The 12,514-nt window shown below is 36.0% G+C and overlaps 2 protein-coding genes across 2 annotated transcripts; both read right to left on the minus strand.

Moving 5' to 3' along the window:
* Positions 1-229: 229 nt before the first annotated feature.
* LOC144445616 (uncharacterized) lies at positions 230-4,320 on the minus strand. Its single transcript, XM_078135232.1, has 3 exons — positions 4,075-4,320; positions 2,988-3,066; positions 230-2,180 (listed from the first exon to the last, which is right to left on the minus strand). The coding sequence occupies exons 1-3, from the start codon at positions 4,289-4,291 to the stop codon at positions 1,283-1,285; spliced, it is 1,194 nt and encodes a 397-aa protein (XP_077991358.1). The 5' UTR covers positions 4,292-4,320; the 3' UTR covers positions 230-1,282.
* Positions 4,321-5,217: 897 nt separating this feature from the next.
* Positions 5,218-11,931, minus strand: LOC144445262 (kremen protein 1-like). The gene is made up of 5 exons (XM_078134804.1): positions 11,808-11,931; positions 11,305-11,448; positions 8,576-8,740; positions 6,654-6,953; positions 5,218-5,588 (listed from the first exon to the last, which is right to left on the minus strand). The coding sequence occupies exons 1-5, from the start codon at positions 11,869-11,871 to the stop codon at positions 5,218-5,220; spliced, it is 1,044 nt and encodes a 347-aa protein (XP_077990930.1). The 5' UTR covers positions 11,872-11,931.
* Positions 11,932-12,514: the final 583 nt, after the last annotated feature.

The following is a 12,514-nucleotide window of genomic DNA, read 5'->3' on the forward strand; positions in this document are numbered from 1 at the left end:
TGTTTGTTTTTTGAGCTTGTGCGACATTATACGATCGTCCCTAACAGCTTTTAAGTGTCAATAACCATGGTGCATGCAATACAAAACATATATATATCATGGAACACTCCTACTGAAATGTAAATACACTGTACATTTATATACATAGAGTTTGAAAGAGAAATAAACAAAGCGGTAACACACATCACACTTTGCTAGTCATGTGCTTCTTAAAATGGTCCAAACAGGAAATCTAAAAAATATATATATACTAATGAAGTGTTACTGGAAACTACAAAAATGTCCCTGAATTAGAAAAATTGAAAAATACCAATTGTTTTCCTCTCTACAAGACATACCTGGCACCCTATACATCTGTCTTTCACTTGAACAATTTCTCAACATTTACATGTTGACAATATTACAGGTAAAGTTCTCAAAAGTCTTGTTTATATTTTACACTTGCTGAGTCATGGCAATAGGAAACTTGCAATCCAGACTGAGCATGCTCAGACACAAAGGACTATGGGATTATATGTGGTTATCGTAATACCTAATAAGGAGCTACTAATAAAATAAACCTCCTACCATTGTCAGGGTGACTATGAATTGATCATTTGTGGTTACACACAATGTAACATTATTGTTTACAATACTAATTGATTAGTATTTATTATCACATTTCCCATGATGCAACATTCAACATGGCGGGTTTGCAAGTTCCCTATTACAAGGACTGTATGAGGAGCAGTTTTAATTCTGACTGTGATACATTATTCTATACCTATGCAAGTATTCCTGATACAATTCTACTGAATCTTCATTATATAATGGTCATAAAATTTCATCTACCTATTACACCAATGAGAATCTATTTTGGACAACTTCATCTGGTCATAAACCAATGAGAATCTATCTTGGACAACTTCATCTGGTCATAGACTAATGAGAATCTATCTTGGACAATGTCATCTTTTGTTTGCCCAATGAGAATCAAACAATGCTGGACAACTTTATCTACCTTTAGACAGTGACAATCTATCACAGACAACTTTACCTACCTTTTAGTTAATGAATGAGAATCTATGTTAGACAACTTTATCTTCCTTTAAACCAATGACAATCTATGTTTGATATTACTACAGTGAGTGGTCATCAGTATCTTTGAATTATGTACATACCACATTACTTGATACAGGGCTTGCAAACATGTATCTGGTTACTTGATACATGGTTTTCAGATATTTACATTTTTGTATTTAGGTACATAAGACGGCTTGAAATTTTTTTTTTTATAAATGTATTAAGGCAGGTATTCGTATTCCTCTGGTTCTTCCAGTTTTGTTTGGTTATCAATAGAATCATAGGCTATATTGTCAACAAATCCAGGACGGAGGCTTGACTTGTGTTCATTTGATTCCCCTGAATCCTTAGAAAGTGTCTGATATTGTGATTGCGGAATGTCTTGTAGATCTGTGTAAGGGCCTGCACTTTGAGGGGGACTTAGATTTCCTATATCAGTATATGGGCCTGCACTTGATGGAGGGCTAAAATTTCCAATATCATCTTCATAATCACCTGGTGGTACCGCATCATCTCCGGCCGTTTTGCCACGTGGTGTCTTTTCAAGAGTGAAATATTTGTGTTTAGGTGACTCAGGAACTGCATATTGATCAGGACTCTTGGACTTTTCAAGTGTGTAATATTTTGGTGACGTGACAGGAGGTACGTTGTCTTCTGCATTATCATGTTGTAGATGCATATATTCAGATGGTGCAAGATTCTCTAGTCCTAAATAAACACCTCCAGGTGCTGGTGTATGGCCATTCTTAGTTGGAGAGGTGTGACCCTTTGTATCTTTATCTCTCTCAAGAGTGAAGTAGTGTGGTGGTGAATTAGGAGGTGCGGCACCACCAAAGTCTTGGTAAGATGGTGATGACATGTCAGTGTCTTGGTAAATTGGAGAAGTTTCTGGTGAAGCAGCTGTTGCATCAAAAGTACTAAGATGTAGATACTTGGGATTGGTTGAAAGACTAGGTCTTTGGCCATCAATTTCTGCATAGGTTGGTTCACCGTTTGTGAAGTAATTGCCGTGATCATTACTAGTGGTATTCCCATACATAGCATTATCTACTCGAGCCTGTGATATTGTCTCGGGAGTCTGATACATTCCATCTGGTCCTTTAGTTTTCTCAGATTTCCTAAAAACGGATATGCACAAAAATATAAATTCAATATTGCAATAACTGATGTTAGCAAATTTATTTACAATTATGTTAATAATTATTTGACACAGCAGAAGAAAATAAATGAATACATCAGTAAATTAGTTTGACCAAAGACATTAGAGAGATCCAACATCTATGGTTTGGCTGAGAGAAGGATCTACTAGAAGTAAACTAAAAAACGTTCCCTTTCAGAGATATAATTTTAGTATTTTCCTGGGGTACTTATAGTGAACTATATATACACTATTACATAACAGTGTAATTTCCTTCAAGTCCAAAGTCTGCCTCAAGATCAAATACAAGCGAGATACAAAGACTGATGAGGCCGGACTGGGTAGTACTATTAAAAGGGCTTCACTATGTGTCATTAATTATAGAAATTATCATTAATTATGCAAGCCACGCCCACCCAAAACTAATTAGCCCTAAGTTACAGCCCAACAATGCCACATAGTAAATTGCAAAACATTCGCTTCAGTACTTTATGAGATCAGTTGTAGAAAATTTCTGCACAGACACACAGACAGAGAGACTGGCAGACAGACATCACCACAACATTACTTCCCATATGGGAGCTAAAAAATGATGTTGGCATAATTAGCCAAGTTTTCACATTCTCAATACAACCGTGGTAAGAGCGATAAACAGAGTACCACTACCACTATAAACAGGCTTTATCAACCTTAGCACCTAAACTTAACTACATGTACTAGGGACCATTACATTATCATTCATTCAAATGCCTGAAGTCCATTGGAAATAATCATAAATTATTCTTACCTTCTGCGAACACACACTACAACAATTATAATAACAACTACGGCCAGAAGTAGTGCAATTACAATCCCTGCTATCAAACCTGAAGAAAAAAAGTTGTATAAATAAAATAAGGAATAAAACATAAGGGTTAGCTTTATTTCACTTATGATTATTTACATTTTATACATAAAATAAGATATACAACCCCAGGCTTGACATCCATTTAAGTTTACATACAACTTAGTTAACTTTTTGGAACAAATACTTGGTTGTTGCATATCTTTGTGTCTCGCACAAAGTCAATCAATGTCAGAGCTTAAGAAAGGAAGTAGAAAGGACTATGTATGAATGATAGATATTTGGGTTATAATAATTTGTGACACAAGCTGAATAAGGTATAATGTTTTAAAGCGCATTGTAGCAGATTACTGTTCACTCATTGGCTTCTACATGGTTGAATCAAACAAAGCCAGGGAACTGAAACCTGCAATGTGCTTACTCAAGTGCACACCATGATTGAACAATTCTACCAAAGTGTTAATATCCATGCATGCTTTGATGGCATCATCTTCATATTATGCATCAGCCCAACTAAATTTACAGTTTAAGTTGGCCTTTTAAGGTTGTTGACCACACTAGGGTGACAGTTAAAATTCATGAAAAAAATATGCATATTCAATTTAATAAATGTAGTTAGACATATTTGAGTATGAATTAACAAGGGGCATACAGGAAATGTACAGGTAAATCGGCTTCAAACTGTGACTGGAATTAAACAATTTGCAATTTGCTGGGTAGTCTTGTGCACCCTCAATGATGACATTCTCTGTATCCCATATCCCATAAGACATAAGTGTTGTTATAGCTCATGTTAGCTACTGAAACTCTACATTGCGACACAATTTCTTTACACATATACATGTACAAGTGCTCTGGGCTGGGGTTGATGATAAACTTGTTTTGTATACCCAGAACAATGCTATATTCTCATTCCTGACAGTTTTACTACTGGTGTATCAATATTTGACCATAGCTATGTCGAGTTCTTGTCCAATCAAAACAAATTGAAAAACACAAATAAATAAATGTACTCAACACTGTTGCATACCTGTGTCCACACCTTTGTTCATACCCATTGTATTTTCATTGCCAACATCTGTGATCGTACTTTGATCAGTGTCAGTTATCATAACATACATATCGGTGACTACATTACTTCTTGTGCTCCTGTCACCACTGATAGTGGTGATGTCATTAGGTCTTGTGTACCCATCCATACTTTTGGTTGTGACATCACCACTTTCTGTGCTTCTTTCTGTTGTCATTTTTCTTGTAGTTGTTGGGATTGCTGTGGCTATTGGGATAGCTACAATGTGTTTAAAATTAAAAGAAAGTGTTACAATAATCCTAAACCTCAGTAACATATGGGAAGGGGAATATCAGTGATAACCAATGTATTGCGAATAACTATGTGGTTAAACTTTTCATTTTCAGAAACATTTACCAACGCTTGTTAGGGAGACAAGAAAATAGGGAAAATCTGTGAAAATACATGTAGTTCTCAGGTAGAAAATGGACAGAAAATTAGAAAAAGGTTGGTCCAGAAGAACAGATTGATCCTATGTTATCCTTATAGCTTCACTGGTAAGATACAACTGCTGATATCAGACCGCGGACAAACAGAACCTTTTACAAACAGGGAAAGTAAACAACTGACTTGGATTAATAACACTTGGCACAGCATGTTGGAAATATCATTTCACAAGAAGTTTTATAACCACTTTACATTGGAATTTACATTCACAAACAAATTTCCAGTTCCCCTGGCATTTCATGCACACATAAGGAGGCCATAAAACTTTTCTTATCAAATCATGGTGTGTAATACAAGCCTTAGTCTATCTGCTAGACCTTGGATGTTCTTCCGATAGAATATGACACACGATCGAACATCACTATTGAGGATGGTTCAGGCAAGCCCTCACTGCGAACTTCGTTTGCTTATAGTATCGAAAGAAAGCCCGAACGTCTAGCAGCAAGACTATACAAGCCTCTGCTGTTCCAAGTCTCTGCTGAGTTAAGTGTTATTAATCATTTCTTTACTTTCCATGTTTGTAACAGGTTCCATTTGTCCGCGGTCTGATGTTGGCAGTTGTAACATTAGTGTGATGATTCTGGATTGAAACCCTGGCCTGTAAGAATAAGGGTAATTTCTTAAAATTCACAAAAGCAAAAATATATCATATGGGACTCATTTGACATTTCTCATATACTTGCCTTCATAATTAATCACAAATCCTTCACCTTGTGACCCCTCAGATCTAAAAATCACTTCCACAATATTGGCTGGTATTTCAATGTGATAAGGTAGTTCAATTTTGTTAGATCCAGGGAGTCTAATTACTTCTTCTAGAGCACCAGGTTCCCTATATTCAATTTTGATGTCGTTATCTCTATCATAATCTAGCTCAAACATCACGACTGACAACAATATCTCATAATTGGATGGTACAGTAATTGTCCATTCACACTCTTGGTCTGAAGCAAACTGATCAGGGAATCTTGGTGATGTTATACTGCCCTCTAGTGATGAAAAAGTACCACCACATGCTCCGAGAGAAGCTAAACAGATAATAAAAAAGAAAAACATATATCTGTAAAAATTGTTCAAATTTAGAAATAGAAAACTTATGTTCTCCAAAATGGATAAACAATGACGTGCATGTGCACAAACACACACACACACACAAGCACACATGCACGCACGCTCACACACACACACACACACACACACACACACACACACACACACACACAGGATTATGCTATCATACAAACTCTGATATTTCACACCTGTCAAAGATCTAGCTTTTTCAGGTGCCATACTTTAATTAACAAAGACATGATAATGATGACTGTGTAGGTAGTTCAGTACTATCCTTCATTGACTCTCAAGATCTCGTTATGATTGGATACCACGTTGGCATCCAGACAACAGTGTGTGTGTGTGGGGGGGGGGGGGGGGGCGCTTTCAACTTAGGACCTCATTGAGCTAAACATGGGATAATATCTTATAGGAGTACTTTGGCGAGTAAAATTGTTAATTATTGGCAGTGTCACTGCCCTGAAAGGTGGGGGTGGGGGATGGGTTGGGAGTTATGTTACCTTTAGACTTATTTGATAGTTTTGCTACTGTTTTGACATTTGACAACTTAGATTGACAGTTTCACGAAAACAAATTACGAGAAAAGTGTTTTTGAAACCCCCACTGAGGTGTCAAACTAGTGTAAGACTCAACCTGTTTTTGAACTCATTTTCTGCTAATCAATCTTGCCAGATGATAAGTTAGTGTTTGTTGGGGCAATTGGCTAATGTCCAAATATGGTATATTTGTCTGCTCAGGATGCTACTTATACACTATCTACATCATTTGATCAGTTTTACGCAATTTCATGAACATCTTTTGGTTCTTGATTTCTCTTTGAGCGAGACAGGGTGAAGAGATGATTCGATACAACGGGTACATGTACATCTGGACTATCCATTGGTGGATTATCATTAAGTGTGACAGACTGGCTAACTAGATGGTTCATTTCTTCACGTTCTACAAAGCTGTGTTCAGTTTAATACATCATTACTTTTATGGATCTATGGCTAACGCAGAAACTGAAAGTTCATTTCACTTACTTGAGTAGACTCCAATATACGCATAGTCACCACATTTCTGTGAATCGTCTCTCTTGCAGTCCCTGTTACACGTACCGTTTGACTCACTCTGATCAGATTGTAATGAAGTGCTACTTTGACACCGACACTGATTTCCATTGGTTACACCAGCATACATGTATAATCCAGATGATGTACAATACCTGATACAGGAATCAATATCAACGTAGCATCTACGACTTGGTATACCCTGATTTATGTCAAAGCATTTCTTGGAACTATCAAAGTCATTCTCATCAAAACATCCAAGGTAGCCGGGAACTAGTGTAAGAAATAAATAACATAATTATATTTGTTATTTGCATTCATCAATAAGCATTATGTTCTCTTCATGCTAGCAGGATTTATATAACCAAGTATAATGAAGCTGAACATCCTGCAAATCATTACATCATGGGAAGTTAACATTTTCACATCCTGTCACAAGAATAACGATCTAACATTACATCCTTTACTCTGGAATCATAGTTTGTGGTAGTTTTGAACACAGAGTGTAGATAATTTACCTACTACTAAATAGTTAGACTGTAAGATACGTCGTGACGTTTCGCCCTCACCGGCCTCCTCTGTTCGGGGTTGCCTGATGTTTGAGGGCGCCCCGTCATGGCGTACTTTACAGACTACTAACTAGTATATTCCAACTAAATCACTCAAGACTTCTTCATATGTTACTGTGTACCATTCAATGACGTGTGAGGATCACACATCAATTCAAAGTAGATATCAAGATTGAACAGCAATGCCCATCACATCATAACATGAATAAGAGGGATGGAAATACCAGTATAATAATACAGCGCCCTCCTGTGGTCATCTGACACATCTATGTCATTGACCCGTATATAATAACAACTGAAGAAGACCAAGTGTTTTACATGTAGCTGAAATATACTAAGTAAATTATTTAGAGTTTGGAACCACTACAAAAAACTCCTACCACTTTCAAAATATATAACTATTGTAGAATCGGTGATAATATGTAATAAATTTACGAAAATTCCTTGAGAGTAGTAGTCCTAGCTCTGAGAATAGACCAGTTGTTGGTTCCAAGATGCACTGCACATCTCCATACAACGCCATGTATTCATTGTGTACACATTAAAGGGTTTGTGCATGCTACGGAGGGGGAGGGGGAATTGTTGTCACCTGACCATACCCTGGGTTCACCCATAAAATCCCTCTATCATTGACAGCATTTAATCTTTGTTCAATAAAATCACTCATAATCAAAGAGGTCAACATGTCTTACCATCATTTCCTGACGAAAATGTCAGTTCAAATGTAATAAAGACAAAACAAGACTAAATGTAACAAAATAAAAGCCATCCTCTAGCACAATGCATCTTGGAATCGGAAAATCGACTATTGGCTATCTGGCTCAACATACTTGCTTATACATTCTGATGAACAGCACTGTCAGGCCAGGAAATTATATGCAAATGAGAGCAGTGTGGTCACATGGTATCATTTTTATGGAAATTTACTGTTTCAGATAACCATATGTATGTAATAATAACAGAATGCTATTCTGCATGAGTTCCAGTGTGGGTAGTAAGGGGTATTTGCACTTGCACTTGCAGCATTTTCTGCTGCACTTTCACTCACTACCCTCATGAAAGTATGGCTGCCTAGAACACTGCAAACATTTGTTCAAGTACCCCAAGTACACCACACTTGTACACATGCATTATGGAGTTCTGTTATATCATTACATCATGGGTGTTTGCACTTTCAGATCGTCATTTTTTCCATCCTTCACAAGCCATGCATATTACTAGCTGATCCTCAAATACAAATGCTATTGTGCCAATAAACAAGTTAAACCGTTTTTGGTGATAAAATTATGAGAAGACAGCATAGGTATCATGTGTCTGTCAACTTACAGTTACATCGGACTCCAATAATATCACAATTACTTGTTGTCTCGTCAAGATTCGAACAATCTCTAGGGCTGTCACACTGATTGGGGACTAATACACCCTTGAGTTTAGGGATATCATTTTCATCTGGTGGATCTGTCCATACTGACATGGCCCCTGTCTCAATACCTAGTAAAGAAACAAAACACATAAAATCAATATTCACATATTTTCTCTCTTTTTTAAATATCATCCTCATTAATCATTATCTGAAATATTATAGTACATTTGCTTTAAAAGTACTGGCATAGGCTTTTGTATCAATTACTCAATTCTTTATTAAAAATTATCCTAAAAGTATTATATCATAAGCATCATTTCTTAGCAACACATTAAAAGTGGTAACAGTGATTGCAATTACTACAGTATAAACTCCAAGAAAAATAGGTATTCATCAGTCTAATTTTTCATACAAGATTTCCAAGTAAATTTGTTGGTTTGGTTGAATCTCTACCAAATCTGGCTAGACTTATATTGTCTCAGCAGGAGACATTGGTATTATATTATATTATAATTCATACACATGATATATGCACTAGTCTCATATTACTGTACATATGATATAGGTTTGCCATTTGAATTTAAAAGGGTAGACAAATTAAGTTCACACAATTCAATCATGTGACGTCAATAAACATAGTATCCACAGACTTGCCATTACACTACACTAGACTACACTACACTACATTACATTACATCACACTACACAACACTACACTATCCTACACTACATCACATTATATTATACATTACATGTATATTACTATATTTACTATGTAAATTACACAGCATTGACACCACACTACACTACATAATTTACACAAACTACACCACACTACACCACGCCACATTATATGATACTACACTACACTACATAAACTACACTACATAGTCAAAACACCCACACTACTTGACAATAATTGAGTCATCTCATCTACAAACATGTAACAATCAACATGTCAGATATCTACATATTTTGTACAAATACATCTTATAATCTGAGATGATATGTGCAAGCTTCATAATACAGCTTCTTGTGTTTAATTAGAACTTGTAAAATATTATACTTTCAAGGCCATATCAACTGTTGACACACAGTTTAATAGTTCACAATGCAATGACAACCTGTATGTCAAAGGTCAAAGTGATAAAAAAATTCTCTATATATCAGTTGGCTACCATGGCAACAATAATTACAACAATAAAAATTATAGTGATCATTTTAGTCATAGGCTAGAGTCTAGCTGTGGCTTTGGAGACAGCAGAATAGCAGAATCCCGGGCGAATGGGGGAGGGGGGGTGAATTTAGATTCCCACCATTTCGGTAGTCTGGCAGTCATTCAGTAGGTTGGCCAGTCAGGATCTACGTATTGACTTACAGATACACATCTTCTGCATGACATCATTTTAATCATCACAGGTTTTAGTACAGACACTGAAACGTGTCTATGTGAGTGAGTGAATGCAGTTGATAGTTTCTGGCATATGACTCTATCAGCTGTGAAGTACTAGTAGTTAAAGGAAGTTCCTCTGAGTAATCTACCCATATTAGTTACATAGATTAGAACCAGTAGACCATTAATAATGGTTTATTACTTTACATTAATCTCTTACTTCTCAAAGTCTTTCTTCATCTTTTGACTTTTTGACTTTTTACTGACTACTATCAGCAACTGTTTGTTTTCTTCCATATTTTTGGAGCACTGCAGCATTTATTGTTTATTTTAGATTAAATCTAATATTTCATGACATCAGCCAGTTTCACGTGGTGGATTACATTTTTTTCTTAAATTGGTCAAAGGAAATGTTGTCATTTCATCAAGCTGTAATTTGTCAAAATTAAAAAGTTTAATATCATTCCGTTTCCTGTCATAGGCCCTCCACCAACTTTGTTCATGTTCATCACAATTAATTATCTCATGGGTATTGCCACTTAGTATTTTAAGTGGCAATCTGATCATTACCACACAACAGAAGCTGCTGTAAAACTGCCAACAGGAAACACATCCCTTATTCCAAGAAACAATATAATGGCCCAGAATGAACACATTAATGACATCAGTATTTTATATCAGCTATAAAAATGTCCATGGATGTCTTGATTTCTTTGAAGCTATTAAACGTTAGCATAAATTTCTGATGAGTATGGAAGTATATTCTTACCATATTAACTATTATTTCACTCTTTTTAGAGGTTAAGTGTCACAAACTGAGTTTACAATAATAAGCTTTTTACTCATTATTAAAGTGAAAATACTTAAAATAAAGCCACATTCCAGTATAATATTAGTGTCAATGCATGTCTTCTATGACATGATGATTGTCTTTCTGGCATTGTTAGAACAGTTGATGGCATAGAAGGGGTTTCCTGAACACCTTTTGATAAGTATGATACATTACGTCATCGGATTGTTTATGAGTTATATCTTAATACTAGGTTTGGGCTCAGTTAGTTGTGAATGGCGATTCATTCAGTAAGTACAATACTGCGAGAGAACCATTAAAAACTATGACAAAATACGTATAAACACAATATACATGTACACGCACTGTAGAAAGGAACCCCAAATAAGGTGTTTTTATTGCCTATATGATAATTACGTGTGCACTATTCTCATGTAAATACACATGGCATTATAATATTATTGTCCACTTTAACACCGTGTCTGTAAATTGTACTGAAGATGACTCACCCAGATATCTACACACGACATCGGCGGGCTCTATACTCCAACCTGAGAAACAAAGTCGGCTCCATTCTCCATCATGAAGTATTTCAATTCGACCTTCAAACGGGTTGTTTCCGCCGGACAAGCGTAGATCAGGGCGTTCTAAAACTGTAAGAAAGAACAGCTTTTTAGTAGCGTGAAAGCGAATACATGTTTCCGTTGTCGTTTACGTAACTCTACCAACTCTCTCAATGGTTCATCGTTAATCATTATAATAGTTGCGATCGTGACTCGGAAGGCCAAGAAATGAATCGATCACGGCACAGTCAAACATTTACACAGTGACAACCAATATCAAAGTCATTGTCACTTCATGCATTAATTACATATGTATGTCTGGTTCATAACATGGCCAGGCATTTAATACACGTACACCATTGATTCGAGTGTCTATGACATGGACGGCAAAAAGAACAATTTTAGATCAGATCGTCTATATCAACAGAGAAATAAAGTTTACCACTTACTTAATGACTCTACACCACTTGAAAGCACAAAAAGTAACAACTTGATAGCAACAATAGCAAGCATTTCAAATCGTTTTAACACAGGTCAGCGCTGGGCTTTGTTGACATGTCATTTATGTATGTATGTATGTATGTATGTCTACTGATTTTACCACAGCAAGCACATGACGCGCTTCCGGTTTTCGTCTAACGCCCTCAACGAACATTATATAATTCCTCATATTTCTTTTGTTTTCTTTCGTTTCGTTTTCTGGTTGCTCTTTTTCATAACAAAGATTTTGGATTTCGGTATAACAAACAGAAGAATGTTCGATTAGGAAATAACAATTATGGTTCCAGTATAACACAGTGGCTAACTGAATATTCCACTACAGATAATCAAAAATGACAACATTTTTCTTTTTGCTCTCTTGTTTCGTGGAGATTCTCAAAGACCATATTTCCTTCTTCCTAATATATGATACAAATACAGAGTCGATCGTGACGAGTGATATCATATTTCCTGGGGCATTCTCGTGAGTAAATTTACCTTATTAAGGTCATTTTTTCTCGTTGATGGTTTAATCGCCATCATGGTTTATGATTATACACCATGGTATTACATTTATCTCTGGGTCTGGATCTTTTTTTTTTCACTAGAGAATATTTATATCAGCGCTCACATATATATCTCAGTATTTCTATTTCAGGAATCTCCTTCAGCTGCC

The sequence above is a fragment of the Glandiceps talaboti genome, chromosome 14 (assembly GCF_964340395.1).
Source record: "Glandiceps talaboti chromosome 14, keGlaTala1.1, whole genome shotgun sequence".
Lineage (NCBI taxonomy): Eukaryota > Metazoa > Hemichordata > Enteropneusta > Spengelidae > Glandiceps > Glandiceps talaboti.